The sequence below is a fragment of the Camelina sativa genome, chromosome 2 (genome assembly GCF_030686135.1).
Source record: "Camelina sativa cultivar CO46 ecotype springtype chromosome 2, ASM3068613v1".
NCBI lineage: Eukaryota > Viridiplantae > Streptophyta > Magnoliopsida > Brassicales > Brassicaceae > Camelina > Camelina sativa.
Genome location: NC_141881.1, coordinates 26,285,671 through 26,303,263, shown reverse-complemented (window position 1 = coordinate 26,303,263; position 17,593 = coordinate 26,285,671). Strand labels below are relative to the sequence as shown.

Genomic DNA, 17,593 nt, shown 5'->3' with positions numbered 1-17,593 from the left:
AAAGTTGTAATTTCAGTCGGTGTATCAACTGACACCGTAAACAATGGTTTCTTTACTTGACTGACACGTCATCAATAAGAACAAAAGAGCTTCACACGTCAGAAAGTATTTTAAAATATTAAAATTATTTACAAAAAAAAACCTTGCTGTTTGTAGACGTGGCAGCATTACAGTCCCCGACCCTTTTTAAAAAAAAATTCTTTCCCTGTGCTGTCTAAATCCGCTGTGTTTGGTTACTTTGCTTACATCTGGAGTATTAAAACAATTAATTATGGTCTTAGTTCATTTAATACTAATATAATTACCATAACCTATTCGACATAAAATATTCCCATCGCAAATCTAATCTATACACTTTACAGGTGTTCCTACTTATTAGTGGGTGTTCCTACTTTACAGATTTGCGTTGATACAGAAGTAACTAGTAGGGGTCTCCTCTAAGGCTAATTTTCAAAAAGGGACCCCTTGAGATCTTTTTCTTCCCATATATGTAAACAGGTACAATCTCTCAATATCAAAGTAATATTTTTTTTGTTTGTGGGTAAATTATATGCTTAGGTGGATCGTTTTATTCGTTTGGCATCCGTGGAATGAACATGATATGTTGTTGAGTGAGTGTACTTGGGATCGCTTCTCATTAACGTCTGCGAAACAAACATTTATTCATCATCACCCTACCACCCAGACGTAACTTCGTTTTTTGACATACCGTGTTTCCGCGTTTACAAAAAAAAACACAGTTTACCTTTTTTCCCCCGATTGAGCAATTTTAATGGTGACTACTAAGAAGAGTTACGATATTACTTGAATTCTTTGTAATGTTTGTTTTGTATATACTGAAGGCGTCGGTGCATTAAGACAAAGAGTTTGTACTTTAAATGAAAGTTGCTTAACCAATGCTTTCTACTAAGGAAACGAAAATATACTAATCTAATTGTATGCATAATGAATAGGTCAGTAACATAGTTTTCTTTTGTTAAATATAAACAATGCTCAGATTTGAGTAGTCCAAAGTTCAAAATCATCCTCTCTCCATATAAAACTCACCCTATGGATTCGAATTCTGAAAAAGCAGTTATACTGTATATCGAAATTTCAAGGATTAAGGCAACCCGAATATGCAAATCTATACACGTTTTGTTTGTCTATTTGTTGATAAATGCAAATTTCCAAATTAATTATACTTATACAAGAAGAGACCATACAAGTACTCTGCCAAATAACATACTTATGTCAAAAATTAAAAAAACATACTTCCACAGTTTCAATTTTAAAATAAGTTTAATTTTCAATTGTTTACTTAAATTATTAAATGATAAGACACATATTTACAGAATTAAGATAATTAAAGTTTAGTTATAAAATTTAAATATCACATGTTTAAAACTGGTAACAAAATTATTCGAAGGAGAGCTTTTTCTTGTTAAACTTATCTTTTTTCTTTACTTTGATTTTTCCTTTTCATAAGACAGAATCCTTTTAGTTAAAGTAATAATCCACAGTTTAATTTGATTTTTCATACTTATGTCAACAAAGCACCATACTTATATAGTTACATTATTCCACAATTTTCAATTTTAAATAAGTTTAATTTTCAATTTTATTTATTTGATTTAAAAAAAAAAATAATTATTAGATGATAATACACATACATATAAAATTTAAACAACACATGTTTTAAACTGGTAACAAAAAATCCAAAGGAAAGTTTTATTTTCTTGTTAACATTATCTTTTTTACTTTTCATTAGATAGATTCCTTTTAGTTAAAGTATTAATCCAGATATTTATTTAATATTTTTAAACAAAAAATAAAATAAAAAAGGAAAATAATGTCACCAGCATTAATTTAACGCGTGCCACGTAGCGTAAGTAGTCAAGAAAATTGAAATTACCCATAACGGCCCAATGACATTCTAATTTAGTTTATTATAAATGTTTTAGGATTTTTGTTCACTACTCTCTCCTCTCATATAACCCTAGATCTATATATATGCTCCTTTACTGTTCTATCTCAAAGTTTAGAGACCCCTTTCTCCACCTTTTTTTTTTCTCCCCGGCGGTAAACTTACTTACATTCCCCGGCCAACTTACACCGGTGGTTTCTCTCTCCAGGTAGACATCGTTTTTTTTTTTTCGTCTCGATGTTCGCTTCTCAAACCGACTACGAAACGAGCTTAATATATTTTAATTATTTTTTAATTTGTTTTTAATTAAGATTTTGCAGTGTTGGTCGCTTTGTCTCCTTTTGTTCTTCTTCTTCTTCTTCTTCGTTTCTTTTTTTAGTCTTACTCGTTTTGAATTTTTGTTGACTAGTATACTGAAAAGTAACCGCTTCATAGAGCGACTCGTGTTCTTCGATTTTTTTTTTTTTTTTTTTTTTTTTTTAAATCAAGGCTAATGTCCAGGAATTTTGAAGAAATCTGAGAAAATCTTCCTCTGATTTTGAAACTAGGTTGGATTTGTACGCACTTACTGTATTTATTTTATTATTTTCTCGGGAAAAAAAAGCTTCGCTGTATTTTTTTTTCCCAGAGAGAAGATACTTTGTTTGGAAGAGATATTTATCTTTTTCCTCCTTTTTTTTTTTTTTTTTTTTTGTTTGGTTCCTTCCTGAGAAATTGCTTTTTTTCCTGCTTGTTATTTCACGTGGTTGTCGAAAGCTGAAGCAACCTTTAAACAGAAACCTTACTTATCTTTCTTTCGTTTTTGTTTTTTTTTCTCTATCAGTGATTTTGAGATTTAGGGATTTGAGTGGTCTCGCCTGCAACGATGACGAGTCTGTTAAAGTCGTCTCCGGGACGACGCCGTGGAAGCGATTTGGAATCTGGTAAGAGTGAACACCATGACTCTGATAGCGATACGTTCTACATCCCTGGGAAGAATGCTTCAATCGAACGACTCCAACAGTGGAGAGTAAGACCTACTTCTTTTTTTTCTCTGCGTCTTACTGTTGATTTTGCAGATGATGTTTGTTTTGCTTTTATGAAACAAATTGTTTTAGGGCTAATACTTGCTTAATCTGTAAAATCAGTGATTTCGTTGATGTTGTTGTATGTTATTTCGGAAATTGGATTGTTCTTTTATGTTTGGGTTAACAATGTATGGTGTTTTTTTTTTTTTGGTTGTAGAAAGCTGCGCTGGTTCTCAATGCCTCCAGGAGATTCCGATACACCTTGGACTTGAAGAAGGAGCAAGAGACCATGGAGATGAGAAAGAAGATCAGAAGTCATGCTCATGCTCTTTTGGTAAATTTTATTTGGTAGTTGGTAAGTCATGTCTTTGTCATGATATGTTGCATTTTACTGACTAGCTTTTTCTATTTCTCTTTCAGGCTGCAAATCGTTTCATGGATATGGGGCGTGAGCAAGGTAATTTTTGCAAACTTGTGTGTACTTTGGTGTTGTGCATAATCTTGTTCTGAATGTTGTGAAGCGATTCTTTGTGTGTGAACTTGTTTGCTGCGGTCTTTTTTTTTTGCTCTCAGGAGGTGAAAAACCAACAGCGTCTGCCACTCCGGCTGGGGATTTTGGAATTACTCCTGAACAGCTTGTCATTATGTCAAAAGATCACAACAATGGTTCGCTGCAGCAATATGGAGGGGTAAGTTTTTCAGTTATGATACGCGCTTGTGTCTGGTTATATTTATTGTTCGTCTCTCGTTAACTTAATGGTATGTATGTTTTTGTTGCATCAGCCTCAAGGATTGTCAAGCTTGCTCAAGACTGATCCAGAGAAAGGTATCAGTGGAGATGACGATGACTTGCTAAAGCGCAAGACCATTTATGGTTCAAACACCTATCCTCGCAAGAAAGGGAAAGGGTTTCTGGTATGATGATGCATATTGGATTTTTGTTATGTGTTGCTTGAAATTAGGTTTTCCCTGCTCACTTTTTCTCACAAGGCTGTTGGTTTTTTTTTGTTATTAATCACAGAGGTTTCTTTGGGATGCTAGCCATGATCTCACGTTGATCATTTTGATGGTTGCTGCGGTAGCGTCTTTAGCTCTTGGCATAAAAACAGAGGTATGCAATGAAATCAGTTAGTTAGATCTGGCTCTTCCCACTTTCATAAGTGTAATATGCAATTTAACCTGTAACAAACATCGACAGGGTATCAAAGAAGGATGGTATGATGGAGGAAGCATTGCATTTGCAGTGATTCTTGTGATTGTTGTCACAGGTAATTTAACCTTTTCAATATGAGAATTTTGATAATGTCTCTTAATGCTATTCTGATGCTTTATTCTTCTGCAGCGGTCAGTGACTACAAACAGTCTCTCCAGTTTCAAAACTTGAATGATGAAAAGAGAAACATACATCTGGAGGTATAGATTTTCACCAATGTAGTCTTTTCTCTTTCCTCAATACTCTTTTTCTTGTTCCTTCCTTAGTTTACAATACACTCTCTGTTGATTGCTTACAGGTGGTAAGAGGTGGAAGACGAGTGGAAATTTCAATCTATGACATTGTGGTGGGTGATGTCATACCTCTCAACATTGGAAATCAGGTTGGTCTATTCTCTCCTTTTCATTTTGTTTTTTTGTCCGTATTACTATGTGTCTAATCGAAATTAAACATTGTCTTTAGGTTCCTGCGGATGGAGTGCTGATATCTGGCCACTCTCTTGCCCTTGATGAGTCTAGCATGACTGGAGAGAGCAAAATCGTGTGTTTCTTGATTCTTATTATATTGACATTGTTGACTTTCTCGTCTCGCTTTGGTATAACTTCTAACTGATGACTTTCGTTTTCTGTCTAGGTTAACAAAGACGCTAGCAAGGACCCATTCCTAATGTCTGGCTGTAAAGTGGCAGATGGAAATGGTGCTATGCTGGTAGGGTTCCTCACTAATTTTTCTTGTTCCATTGTAGAACTGATGTCTCAGGAGATAGCTGTTATATGTATGTTCTTTTCTTATTGCAAGGTTACTGGTGTTGGAGTCAACACTGAATGGGGATTGCTGATGGCCAGCATTTCTGAAGACAATGGTGAAGAAACTCCCTTGCAGGTTGATTTTTTGGATCATTGCTAACCGAATCTTTAAATTGTAAAATTAAGCTAATCTTTGACTTGCTTGAACCAGTTGGATTTTTTAGATCATTGCTAGCTGAATCTTTGAATTTTTAAATTAAGCGAATGTTTGACTTGCTTGAACCAGGTGCGCTTAAATGGGGTAGCAACTTTTATTGGTTCCATTGGCTTAGCAGTTGCTGCTGCTGTGCTAGTGATTCTCCTGACTCGGTATGGATTTTTATTGATTTTTTGGAACTCAACCATATCATCATCAATTTGTGAGAACAACCCTAGCTGACATTATGCAACAATTACGTTGTTTGTCTTTTTTTACAGGTATTTCACCGGTCACACTAAAGACGTAGGTGGAGGTCCTCAATTTATTAAAGGAAAGACAAAAATTGGTCATGTAGTTGATGATGTGGTCAAAGTTATTACTGTAGCGGTATGTTTTCTAGTTAACCATCTTAGTCTAGTATGGAGCCGGCAGTAAAAATCTTTAATTTTCTCTAGAAACGCTAATACTCGGTTGTTGCTGCAGGTTACAATTGTCGTAGTGGCAGTGCCTGAGGGTCTTCCATTGGCTGTTACTCTAACGTATGTATTCCTATCTTGGTTATACCTGACCCTTTCACTACTTTTGTCTGGTAGTTTCATAGTGAAGAGCTTACTTTTCTTTGCTGATAATATTTTGCTTTTCTTCTATTTTGTTTTGTTTCAGCCTTGCCTATTCGATGAGGAAAATGATGGCAGATAAGGCTTTGGTATGATGATTGTTACATTCTCTTTCAATCTTTCTTGTGTGATGGGAGGGATCAATTCTTTTATCTTTTCTACTATATAGCATGACAAAAATTTGATTTGCAGGTGCGGAGGCTATCTGCTTGTGAGACAATGGGTTCTGCTACCACTATTTGCAGCGATAAGACTGGAACACTAACCTTGAATCAGGTGTGTTTTGTGCTTATAAATAAGTCTGGTTCACTCCATGTTTAGAGTAAGACTCAAGTGAACAGTTTCACCACTTGATGTTACTAAACGTTTCTATTGTATTTTAAAGATGACAGTGGTTGAGTCTTATGCTGGGGGCAAGAAAACAGATACTGCACAATTGCCAGCAACTATCACTTCTTTAGTCGTTGAAGGAATATCCCAAAACACAACTGGTAGTATTTTTGTCCCAGAGGTAAGTTTGAAGCTTTTATATCTTGAATGAAAATCAGAGTTTTTAGTTAGTTCTTTAACATGGCTCATGGGATTTTATTTTCTGACAGGGCGGTGGTGAGTTAGAGTTGTCTGGTTCACCAACGGAAAAGGCTATTCTTGGCTGGGGAATCAAGGTTTGATTCTTAAGTTTTTATTGTTTTTGAGTTCCTACACAGTTTTACAACTATGAGTGGAAGATTGATTTCTATGTTTTCTCTCTTTCAGCTGGGAATGAATTTCGAGACAACCAGATCACAGTCTTCTATCCTTCATGCTTTCCCGTTTAACTCAGAGAAGAAACGTGGTGGTGTTGCTGTAAAAACGGTAAATGTCTGCTTCTTAAGTGTAGATACTATGCGTTTATGGGGGATTAAATCATTTTTCTTTATTTCAACATATTCTTTTTCCAATTTTACTTTTCAGGCTGATGGTGAAGTTCATGTTCACTGGAAAGGAGCTTCTGAAATTGTCCTGGCATCATGCAGAAGCTACATCGATGAGGATGGTAATGTGGCACCAATGACTGAAGAAAAGGTTTGTGAAAAGAACTTATTAACTCTTTGAAAGCGGGTGTATCTGTAATTTACCCCCAGTGCCTTATCCAATTTCTTTGTTGTTCCCAGGCATTGTATTTCAGGAATGGAATTGAAGAGATGGCTGGAAGAACCTTACGATGTGTTGCACTGGCCTTTAGAACCTTTGAGGCTGAAAAGGTCCCAACAGGCGAAGAGCTCTCAAAGTGGGTACTCCCAGAGGATGACCTTATTTTACTAGCTATAGTAGGCATAAAGGTAACGATCAATTTGGTTTTTTTGCTTTATCCAATGATTAGTCAAATATACAATTTGTTGTTTTTGTGGCTCTCGTCCTTTGAGATCGCTTTTAACATTTCACATTGCATATTACTCTATTTTTAGACACAGTTTTTTAGATCAGACAACAACCTGCATGTCATGTCCTGCAATATTCGTGGTAGATTTTCTTATCAAAATGTTTGAAATGCGCAGGATCCATGTAGACCAGGAGTAAAAGATTCAGTTCAGCTGTGTCAAAATGCTGGTGTCAAGGTACTTCTTTTGTTCGATTAAATTATATTAAAAAAAATAAAGTCAGAAAGGCTAATGACGAAGATTATTGGTTAGCTTGTTATTAACACTTCATGATAATACTGTATGTTGAATTCAGGTCCGTATGGTGACTGGTGATAATATCCAAACTGCCAGGGCTATTGCTCTGGAGTGTGGAATATTAACTTCAGATGCAGATGCCTCCGAGCCTACTCTCATTGAAGGAAAATCATTCCGTGCGATGACTGATGCAGAAAGGGACAAGATTAGTTCCAAAATCTCGGTACTGTTCACAATACTGCTTTTTTAATTCTTCGTTTGAATGTCTTAGTCTAATTCTGGGAGGTGTGGCCTGTCTTCAGGCTTCACCCAATACTCTCCCTTATACATCAGATACATCAGTTATTGTAATATGATATATAGTACATCAGATACATCAGTTATTGTAATATGATATAGTAGTAACAGCCTAAACTGAAATTGACTTGGTTACTTTACATGTGTAGGTTATGGGCCGATCATCGCCCAATGACAAACTTTTGCTAGTACAATCTCTGAGAAGACAAGGGCATGTTGTTGCTGTCACCGGAGATGGGACCAATGATGCTCCTGCATTACACGAGGTATAGAAAAAAACTCAAACAATAGAAGAATTTTACTGAATTTTAAATTGATTATGTCGAAATCTAAAAGTTTCGCTTTCCCAAGTATTTAATCAGACAACCGAACATTTTCTCATTGGTGTGGAACTTTTTGAGTGGATTTGCAGGCAGATATTGGTCTTGCTATGGGAATAGCAGGAACAGAAGTGGCTAAGGAGAGTTCGGATATCATCATCCTGGATGACAACTTTGCTTCAGTTGTCAAGGTATGCTCAAAATCACCTTTTTCCTCATTATAGAATTCTTCCTGGTCTCAAGGTCTGTAAAGTACATAATCTACTTCATTGCCCGAATTATTCCAGATATTGGGCATAATACAGAATGTGTTTCTTGCAATTAAATCTGATTATGCGGTATTCCAACCTTAAACTTGGGTGGCTTTACTATGTAGGTTGTTCGCTGGGGAAGATCAGTCTATGCCAACATTCAGAAATTCATCCAGTTTCAGCTCACAGTCAATGTCGCTGCTCTCATAATTAATGTCGTAGCTGCTATTTCAAGTGGTGACGTTCCACTTACCGCTGTGCAGGTTTGAGTTTCTGTTGCATTTGGCTCTTTTCTACCCTTTTTCTCTCTATATCTAGTTTTGTTCATACATTTGGCGTTTTCTTTATTATACAGCTTCTCTGGGTTAATCTCATTATGGACACTCTTGGAGCATTGGCTTTGGCTACTGAACCACCCACTGATCACCTCATGGGGAGGCCTCCGGTTGGCAGAAAGTACTGTTTTTGCTACTTTTAGTTTCACATTCAAACTTGGTATGACATTTGGTTTTCTAGACTTATCGGTGTGCTTTGACTTCTTTATGCAGAGAACCTCTTATTACCAACATCATGTGGAGAAACTTGCTGATTCAGGTAAAATTTCAGTGCATAACTTTCTGATTATTGGAAATCACCCCCTAGTATAGATATTAATAGAAAGTTGCAATTTTAATCGTTCAGGCTATCTATCAAGTGAGTGTATTGTTAACACTCAATTTCCGAGGGATAAGCATACTTGGCCTGGAACATGAAGTGCCTGCACACGCCACCAGAGTGAAGAACACAATTATCTTCAACGCCTTTGTTCTCTGCCAAGTGAGTTGATTAAATCAGAGTCTTGTTTACCGTTTATAAAACCAGAATGTCAACCATTTATGTTAATCAAACTATTTTGTTAACAGGCTTTCAATGAGTTTAATGCTCGTAAACCAGACGAGAAGAACATCTTCAAAGGTGTGATCAAGAATCGTCTCTTCATGGGTATAATAGTCATAACTCTCGTCCTCCAGGTAAATAATAATTCTGTCCAGCTTAAAAAACATTGTAAATTACATTTCATAAACCCTTTTGTTCATTCCATAAAAACTGCCATGTTTTCTTTTGTCAGGTTATCATTGTTGAGTTCCTCGGTAAATTTGCTTCGACAACGAAACTTAACTGGAAACAATGGCTGATATGCGCTGCGATTGGTGTTATCAGGTCACTTTTATTATATATGTTTTACATAAATGCCTGCTAGATAGATACATATATCTTATATATACAAGAAATGCTTGTCGAAAACATTACTAACGTGATAGTTGTTGAACCTTTGTTTTCTTTGACCAGTTGGCCTCTTGCTTTGGTCGGGAAATTCATTCCGGTGCCTGCAGCTCCATTAAGCAACAAGCTCTCAGCACTAAAATGCTGGGGCAAGAAGAAAAAGTCTTCTGGAGAAGGTAATATAACTTTACACAGCTTGTGATTATTAACTGAACTAAACATCCAAAGTAGGAGTAGGGACGGAAGTATTAATAAGTGTTGCTTTTGTGCCAGGTTCGCTCTGATATGGAGGGCGGTTTTATCTCTCTCAGATACTCGTGAGTTTGTCTGCTACTCTTAGGACTAACAAAAAAAAAGGCGTTTGGTTTGGTTGGTATGGAATTTATTTGATGATACACTACGGAAAGCCCCAAAGTACAGTTTTCGGGTTATGTTTGGTCGGGCAAATTCGGAATTCTGGTTTTTTCTTTTTGGTTCTTTATTTTTGTAATATGATGATGATTGGATTACAACCTTTGGAATCACTACTGCTACGCGTAAAGTTTTTTAACCAAGGAATCAAAGTCGGAAAGAATGGAAATCTTGATTTCTGTACGCCCTAGTTTATTCAAATGAGCAAAGAACAAAAATCTAACAATAAGCACACCTCAGAAGAAATCAGTAAACTTTAAATATTTGTGTTAAAATCTTGTTACGATTGAAACGCAGTAGAGTGCGGAATTTCGAGTAATCAAGTGTTACAGACCAATGGTGTGGTGTGGTTAAACCTGATGCAATGGTGTGGTTAAATATAGTTTTTGAAAACCTGATGCAATGGTGTGGTTAAATATAGATAGTGTGAAAAAACGTAAAATAGGAAGTCCCACGTCTCAGAGATATGTCGCCACGTCATAAGACTGATTATCGGATACGGAAATCACTCAGTGAAAAAGCCAAAAGCAAAAAGTCCCACTCGGTTTTTGTCTTTCTGTCGACTGATTTTATTTTATTCCTTATTTTGTTCCTCCGTCGACTAAAGCTATTTTTTACAATATAAAAATAATTAATTTTTTAGCTTTATCCATATAAGAAAAAAAAAAAAAACACGGAGAAAATAAACAAATACGCGTGAAAGAAAGAAAGAAAGAAGAAGAGGAGACTGTTGTGTTGTTGTACTGATGAGCGAGGAGGACTAGAAAAAGAGTGTTGTTGTTTGCTCTCTCTCTCTCTCATCACATTCCCTCTTCCTTTAAAAAGTGACAGAGAGCCACAGAAGAAGAAGACATTGTTGCCTCTGTTCGTTTTAAAATGGTCGGTGAAGAACCGTGATTTGCTCAAATCAGGATATCATTACTGATTACTCTCTCTCTCTCTCTCTCTCTCTCTCTCTCTCTCCTTCAATCTCCATCTTCCCGTTATCTCCGCCACGTGTTTCTCTCTTTTTGTCTCCTTCAATTCTTCACAAATCTTCTAATCTCACAAACGAACAGTACTCCTAATACTTCTTAACTGTATACACACACACACCCTTCTTCGATTTTCCCCTTTTGTTTTGCTATGTGGGTCATTGTTGCTTCTCTTACTCTTGGCTTATGAGTTTTTTCGAATCTGGAAAAAACTTTTAAAAAAAGCTCTGATAGAAGAAACCAATGTTACTGACACCTAAGATGTTTAGTTCTTGGCTTCGTAAAGATGTTAAGAAGATTCTTAAACGCAAAGACAGTGATGCTGGTGAAAAAGGTTTGATTTTTTTTTTTTAAAAAGCTTAAAACTTTACACTTCAATTTCAATTCACATGGCCTTTTTGATTTTCAATTACTCTGTCGATCTGATTTTGATTTTGATTTCATAGTTTAGGGTTCGTTGAAAGACTTGATTTTTGAATTTTGTTCTGGTAAAAATGGGGTTTCTGATTCAGGAAAAGCATTGGAGGACTTACGAGCTTCGTTATTTAATAGATTCCGTTCACCGGAAACTCCAAAGAGACAGCAACAACAACAACATCGTATCTGTGGCCCTACCGTTGCTCTCTCTTTTAATTTCGTTGTTGCTATTAGCATTATCTTCATCAACAAATGGGTACTTAACTTTTTTGTTAACTAAACCAATCAATCTTCATTTTGTGTTAACTACATCATCAAAGTAATCAGCTTTTTCTTTTTTCTCTTTTTGATTTCAGGTGCTTAAAAACATAGGCTTTGAGTTTCCAGTGTTCCTCACATTCATTCACTACATTGTAGCTTATCTGTTAATGGCTCTTCTCAAATCCTTTTCCCTCCTCCCTGCTTCACCTCCTTCCACTAAATCATCCTCTCTTCCCCTCTATACTCTTGGCATTGTAATGTCACTCTCTACAGGACTTGCTAATGTTAGCCTTAAGTATAACAGGTTCTTGAATAAGATTCTCTTATCTCCTTTGGTTTTCTTATATTGCGCAGTCTCTCAGATTGTAACTCACTGCAGTTTTGTTCATTGTTTATGTTCTTAGTGTTGGGTTCTACCAAATGGCGAAAATCGCTGTCACGCCTTCTATTGTCTTTGCTGAGTTCTTATGGTATGGAAAGAGAGTTTCTTTCATGAAGGTAAATGAGTCTTTCTTTCTTTGTCCCATACAAGTTAGCTCCAAATTAGAAATCTGTAGTTGTTTTAGTACACAATTGGATTTGCAGTGATACCATTAGGACTAGAGTTTATAGAATTACAAAAAGGGATAAACTTTGGCATAGTGATGAGTAACCTTGCGGCTGATGATGTTTTTTTTTTCAGGTGGTTTCACTTACAGTTGTATCTGTAGGAGTTGCGGTTGCGACTGTAACTGATTTACAGTTTAGTCTGTTTGGTGCTTGTGTGGCATTCGCATGGATCATACCGAGCGCAACTAACAAAATCTTGTGGTCCAATATGCAACAACGAGAAAACTGGACTGCTTTAGCGTATGTGAATCAGATTCATCAGTTTTTAGTATCCCACTCATTCATTCTTGCTGTATCGACATCTCTCAATACCATCATCTGTTTTCATATCCAGGTTGATGTGGAAAACAACACCAATCACTCTGTTGTTTCTAGTGTCGATGATTCCGTTCTTGGATCCGCCAGGCGCTCTATCGTTCAATTGGAGCTTAGCCAACACATCCGCCATTCTTATTTCCGCTCTTCTCGGATTCTTTCTTCAATGGTCTGGAGCCTTAGCTCTCGGGTGAGTAAACATTTCCTATATTATTAGTGTGGTTAGTACATACAAGTTTCTTTTTTTTTTTGTTTGTTTAGTAATTGGTTCCTCAAGTCTAGTTTATGTCCATATTTTGCAGAGCAACTTCTGCAATTACGCATGTGGTGCTAGGGCAATTCAAGACTTGTGTCCTCCTCCTTGGAAACTACTACATTTTCGGGTCAAACAGTGGTTATATTAGCGTTTGCGGTGCGTTTGTGGCGATTATGGGGACTTCGTTATATACTTACCTTAACACAAGAGGTCAATCTCTTAAAGCTTCGTCGTCTTCTTCTTCTTCATCTTCTGCTCCTTCAGACAAGAAGTCAAGATTCAGTGATATTAAGGATGATGACAAGAATCTTGAACCTTACGGCTCCGAAGCAGTCTAGTCTTAGTCTAATTTTGTAGTATAGTTTTGATTTCCACATTTACATAGTTTTGATTCTAATTTTTAAACTTTTTTTTTGTTTGTGTTGATTTTTCAATTTTTTTCTAATTTCATCCCAGAAAAAATAAACAACTTTTGTATTGGCAGCAAGTCTTTTAAATTCCATTTTTTTTTGGTTTTCATCTGTATATATGTGCTGAATATATTTTGAAATTAAGTGAAATTGTTTTGAAAACAATTTTTTTTGTTCTATAGCAGTAAATTTATTAAATCTTTTTGATCTGCTGGTTGAATAAAGTTGGATTAATGGAATTAAGTTTATAATAAATTTACTACAAAATTGGGCTTAGAAGACCAAAAAAAAAAAGTCATGAAATGATAATGGGCTTATGGGCCGACTAAGCCAAATGGGTCGGGTTTTACTGCTAATTAAGTTTTTTTTTGCTTTCTCCGGATTGGTTGGGTTACGTCATTAGTCTTCTTAACTATTAAGTTAAATGTAATTATCTTTGACTGATTTGGATTAGTGGTGAAGAAATTAAACATACATTTAAATGGATGAATGGTCGACGACACCACACAGTTAAAAATTTCACTTGTACGATCGTTTTCCCCGAGATCCAAAACTCTGTAAATCTCAAGCCCACCTCCTCCGATTCGCCACCGCATCTCCCCCGTCATCTCCGGTTTGTAATTTTCTCTTTATCTCCCTCTTCTTCCGTTCGCATTATAATTTATTTTTTGAAATTCCGGTTAGTGCTTGAGTAGATCCGAATCTCTGGTGATCGATTCCGTTGATCCCATTCTAATATGTTTTGATGATGATTGTTTGATTACGATTCGCCTATCGGATCTTCAGATCTATTTTGTTTATCTCAGCACCATTGTTTTTACGATTTCGTAACTCAATTCTAGGGTTCCTTTGTCTCTTAGATCTATGCTTCATTTGGTACTTTTGAACTGAGATTAATCCTTTTGGTTGACGAAAAAAAAACAGAAGATGGAGAAATCATGTACGCTGCTCATTCACCATGACAAAGCAAGTCCTGCAGTAGCCAACGAGATCAAAGAAGCTCTCGAAGGAAACGACATAGAAGCCAAAATCGATGCCTTGAAGAACGCCATCATGCTTTTGCTCAACGGTGAAACTCTTCCTCAGCTTTTCATCACTATCATCAGATACGTTTTGACGTCTCCAGACCACACCATCCAGAAGCTACTGATTCTTTACCTTGAGACTATTGACAAAACCGATTCTAAAGGCAAAGTCTTACCTGAGATGATATTGGTATGTCAAACTCTCATGAACAACCTTGAGCATCCCAACGAGTATATCCGTGGAGTCACCTTGCGTTTGCTTAGCCGGTTGAGAGAGACTGAAGTTGTGGAGCCTTTGATTCCGTCACTTTTGCAAAATCTTGAGCATCGCCATCCCTTTGTACGTAGGAACGCTATTCTCGCTGTTATGTCCATATATAAGCTCCCACAAGGTGATCAGCTCTTGGTAGATGCACCTGAGACCATTGAGAAGCTTCTGTCAACGGAACAGGATCCTTCTGCCAAAAGAAACGCGTTTCTTATGCTTTTCAATTGCGATCAAGACCGAGCGGTAAACTATCTTCTGACTAATGTTGATAAGGTTTCTGATTGGGATGAATTGCTTCAGATGGTGGTTTTGGAATTGATCAAGAAGGTTTGTAGGACTAAGCCATCAGAGAAAGGGAAGTACATTAAGATTATTATAGCTTTGTTAAATGCACCTTCGTCTGCAGTTACTTATGAATGTGCCGGGACACTTGTTTCTCTGTCATCTGCTCCAACGGCTATTAGAGCAGCTGCCAACACCTACTGCAAGCTTCTTCTTTCTCAGAGTGACAACAATGTGAAGCTTATTGTGCTCGACAGGTTGAATGAGCTCAAAGCTTCCCATAGGGAGATCATGGTTGAGATGATCATGGATGTGCTAAGAGCACTCTCTAGCCCGAGTCTTGACATTCGCAAGAAGACACTTGATATTGTCCTTGAATTGATTACTCATCGGAATGTCAATGAGGTTGTGCAAACGTTGAAGAAAGAAGTTGTCAAGACACAAAGCGGAGAGCTTGAGAAGAATGGTGATTATAGACAGATGCTCGTCCAAGCCATTCACGCTTGTGCTGTCAAGTTCCCTGAAGTAGCAAGCGCTGTGGTACATCTTTTGATGGATTTCTTGGGTGACACTAATGTGGCTTCAGCTCTTGATGTGGCTGTCTTTGTCAGAGAGATCATTGAATCGAACCCGAAATTGAGGGTTTCAATCATAACTCGCTTGCTGGACACCTTCTATCAGATTCGAGCTGCAAAGGTTTTCCCTTTTGCGCTTTGGATTGTTGGGGAATATTGCCTATCACTCTCTGAAGTTAAGAGTGGCATAGCAACCATCAAGCAATGCCTCGGTGAGATGCCATTTTTCTCTGCTTCCGAAGAAGCAGAGTCAACTGATTCCTCAAACAAGACTCCGCAGAACACCGCTGCGATAGTTTCCTCTAGAAGACCTGCCATTCTTTCTGATGGAACTTATGCTACCCAAAGTGCTGCTTCTGAGACCGTATTCTCTCCATCTACAGTTGCTCAGGGATCATTGGCTTCTGGGAATTTGAGATCTCTTATCTTAACTGGTGATTTTTTCCTTGGCGCTGTGGTTGCTTGCACATTGACTAAACTTGTTCTCAGATTGGAGGAAGTACAGTCATCCAAAACTGAGATTAACAGGGCGAAAACACAAACTTTACTCATCATGGTGTCTATGTTGCAACTAGGGCAATCTCATGTTGTTCCGCATTCAATTGATCCCGACTCTTATGAAAGGATTGTTCTCTGCATAAAATTAATTTGCCACACAAGTGACGAGATGAAGAAGATATGGTTGGAATCCTGTCGCCAGAGTTTTGTCAAAATGCTCTCCGAGAAACAGCTACGAGAACTTGAGGAACTTAAAGCCAAGGCCCAAATATCTAACGCTCAACCTGATGATCTCATTGATTTCTTCCATCTGAAGAGTAGAAAGGTATTGAAATCCCAACATTGTTATCTTTTCATATATACACCATCGTAGCATTATCTTATTGTTGGTCTGACTCTGGATGTACTTGTGAAAATTCTCTCTCAGGGTATGAGTCTACTTGAGTTAGAAGACCAAGTACAAGACGACCTAAAACGTGCTACCGGTGAATTCACCAAGGACGAAAATGATGCAAACAAGCTTAACCGCATTCTTCAACTCACAGGATTCAGCGATTCAGTCTATGCAGAAGCATACGTGACAGTCCATCACTATGACATAGTCCTTGATGTCACTGTTATTAACCGTACCAAAGAAACCCTCCAGAATCTGTGTTTGGAATTGGCGACCATGGGTGATCTAAAGCTTGTCGAACGTCCTCAGAATTACACACTTGCACCTGAGTCACAGAAGAAGATAAAAGCCAACATCAAGGTTTCCTCTACTGAAACTGGGGTCATATTCGGGAACATTGTCTACGAAACTTCAAATGTCACGGAACGAAACGTTGTGGTCCTTAATGACATACACATTGATATCATGGATTATATATCTCCTGCTGTGTGTTCAGATTCTGCATTCAGATCCATGTGGGCAGAATTCGAATGGGAAAATAAGGTATAAGTAAACCGCAATTTTCCTTCTTACTTGAAGCTATGTTTTGATAACTCAAACTGAATCTGGTGTTTTGTTTTGTTTCCAGGTGGCTGTAAATACCTTGATTCAAGACGAGAAAGAGTTTCTTGATCACATTATCAAATCAACAAACATGAAGTGCCTCACTCCAACGTAAGTTCCGCTTCTACTTAGTTTCCTTTATTATTAAGCTTGCGGCTTTCTCACTTGATTGTTCCTTTGTTTGTTCCAGATCTGTGTTAGAAGGCGACTGCGGGTTCCTCTCAGCTAACTTATACGCCAAGAGTGTGTTTGGCGAAGACGCTTTGGTGAATGTGAGTATCGAGAAACAAAGCGATGAAAAGCTTAGCGGTTACATAAGGATTCGAAGCAAGACACAAGGGATTGCTCTTAGTCTTGGAGATAAGATTACTCTTAAGCAAAAAGGAAAAAGTAGCTAAATACCAATAATCACTCACTATCCTCTCTCTTTTAAGTTCAGGTACTCTCACATTCATTAATTTTGAAGCTGCCAAATAGTGAAACTGCTTATGTTAGTTTCAGACTCAGTATCTTGTTCTCAGACAAATGTGTTATTCCAAATCTTTCAGGTTCAGAGCAACAACAATATTTGCGAATTCGAGTTTTTTTGTTTGTTTTATGAGCAGCAATTTTATGACAGGAATTTTCGATTATTACAATGAGGAAGAATAAAGTGTATGGACGGATCATGTTTTTAAAATTTGGGATTTGTGTCTTTTCATATTTAGTAAAAGTTTGATCAATTTTGATGCACTAAAGATCAAATAGCATGTTAGTAGATACTGATCATATAGGCTGGGCGCTAATATCTGCTTCAGTAAGCAGCAACCTATAGCTGT

The 17,593-nt window shown here is 37.1% G+C and overlaps 3 protein-coding genes across 4 annotated transcripts; all 3 read left to right on the top strand.

The window, feature by feature from the left end:
• The first annotated feature begins 1,896 nt into the window (after window positions 1-1,896).
• Window positions 1,897-10,071, top strand: LOC104733985 (calcium-transporting ATPase 8, plasma membrane-type). 2 transcript variants are annotated; one of them, XM_010453505.2, is made up of 35 exons: window positions 1,897-2,114; window positions 2,730-2,915; window positions 3,131-3,247; window positions 3,334-3,370; window positions 3,487-3,602; window positions 3,697-3,828; window positions 3,935-4,024; window positions 4,112-4,181; window positions 4,256-4,326; window positions 4,425-4,508; window positions 4,589-4,666; window positions 4,760-4,834; window positions 4,925-5,008; window positions 5,159-5,241; window positions 5,350-5,458; window positions 5,555-5,610; window positions 5,735-5,777; window positions 5,881-5,964; window positions 6,074-6,199; window positions 6,288-6,353; window positions 6,445-6,543; window positions 6,643-6,753; window positions 6,843-7,010; window positions 7,227-7,286; window positions 7,405-7,569; window positions 7,793-7,909; window positions 8,056-8,154; window positions 8,340-8,477; window positions 8,570-8,670; window positions 8,763-8,808; window positions 8,896-9,030; window positions 9,117-9,224; window positions 9,323-9,414; window positions 9,544-9,653; window positions 9,751-10,071. In XM_010453505.2, exons 2-35 carry the CDS (start codon window positions 2,772-2,774, stop codon window positions 9,759-9,761), a joined length of 3,225 nt encoding a protein of 1,074 aa, XP_010451807.2. In that variant the 5' UTR covers window positions 1,897-2,114; window positions 2,730-2,771; the 3' UTR covers window positions 9,762-10,071. The 2 variants fall into 2 exon arrangements, with proteins under 2 accessions (XP_010451807.2, XP_087346028.1); XM_087489902.1 differs by lacking the exon at window positions 1,897-2,114 and having other exon boundaries at window positions 2,294-2,915.
• Window positions 10,072-10,491: 420 nt separating this feature from the next.
• Window positions 10,492-13,295, top strand: LOC104733980 (nucleotide-sugar uncharacterized transporter 1-like). Its single transcript, XM_010453498.3, has 7 exons — window positions 10,492-11,196; window positions 11,375-11,535; window positions 11,636-11,844; window positions 11,945-12,038; window positions 12,223-12,389; window positions 12,484-12,654; window positions 12,767-13,295. Exons 1-7 carry the CDS (start codon window positions 11,106-11,108, stop codon window positions 13,056-13,058), a joined length of 1,185 nt encoding a protein of 394 aa, XP_010451800.1. The 5' UTR covers window positions 10,492-11,105; the 3' UTR covers window positions 13,059-13,295.
• A 219-nt stretch (window positions 13,296-13,514) lies between these two features.
• On the top strand, window positions 13,515-17,512 carry LOC104733970 (coatomer subunit beta-1). The gene is made up of 6 exons (XM_010453492.3): window positions 13,515-13,743; window positions 14,055-16,103; window positions 16,206-16,715; window positions 16,801-16,886; window positions 16,966-17,214; window positions 17,324-17,512. Exons 2-5 carry the CDS (start codon window positions 14,058-14,060, stop codon window positions 17,171-17,173), a joined length of 2,850 nt encoding a protein of 949 aa, XP_010451794.1. The 5' UTR covers window positions 13,515-13,743; window positions 14,055-14,057; the 3' UTR covers window positions 17,174-17,214; window positions 17,324-17,512.
• Window positions 17,513-17,593: the final 81 nt, after the last annotated feature.

Excerpts from the sequence above, each read along its gene's own strand:
- LOC104733985 (XM_010453505.2), top strand. The coding sequence starts at position 2,772 with ATGACGAGTCTGTTAAAGTCGTCTCCGGGACGACGCCGTGGAAGCGAT. Across the intron at positions 5,459-5,554 it reads TCAAAGTTATTACTGTAGCG|GTTACAATTGTCGTAGTGGC; the intron begins GTATGTTTTCTA and ends TTGTTGCTGCAG. Across the intron at positions 8,155-8,339 it reads ACTTTGCTTCAGTTGTCAAG|GTTGTTCGCTGGGGAAGATC; the intron begins GTATGCTCAAAA and ends TTTACTATGTAG.
- LOC104733980 (XM_010453498.3), top strand. The coding sequence starts at position 11,106 with ATGTTACTGACACCTAAGATGTTTAGTTCTTGGCTTCGTAAAGATGTT. Across the intron at positions 11,845-11,944 it reads GTTAGCCTTAAGTATAACAG|TGTTGGGTTCTACCAAATGG; the intron begins GTTCTTGAATAA and ends TTATGTTCTTAG. Across the intron at positions 12,039-12,222 it reads AGAGAGTTTCTTTCATGAAG|GTGGTTTCACTTACAGTTGT; the intron begins GTAAATGAGTCT and ends TTTTTTTTTCAG.
- LOC104733970 (XM_010453492.3), top strand. The coding sequence starts at position 14,058 with ATGGAGAAATCATGTACGCTGCTCATTCACCATGACAAAGCAAGTCCT. Across the intron at positions 16,104-16,205 it reads TCCATCTGAAGAGTAGAAAG|GGTATGAGTCTACTTGAGTT; the intron begins GTATTGAAATCC and ends ATTCTCTCTCAG. Across the intron at positions 16,887-16,965 it reads ATGAAGTGCCTCACTCCAAC|ATCTGTGTTAGAAGGCGACT; the intron begins GTAAGTTCCGCT and ends TGTTTGTTCCAG.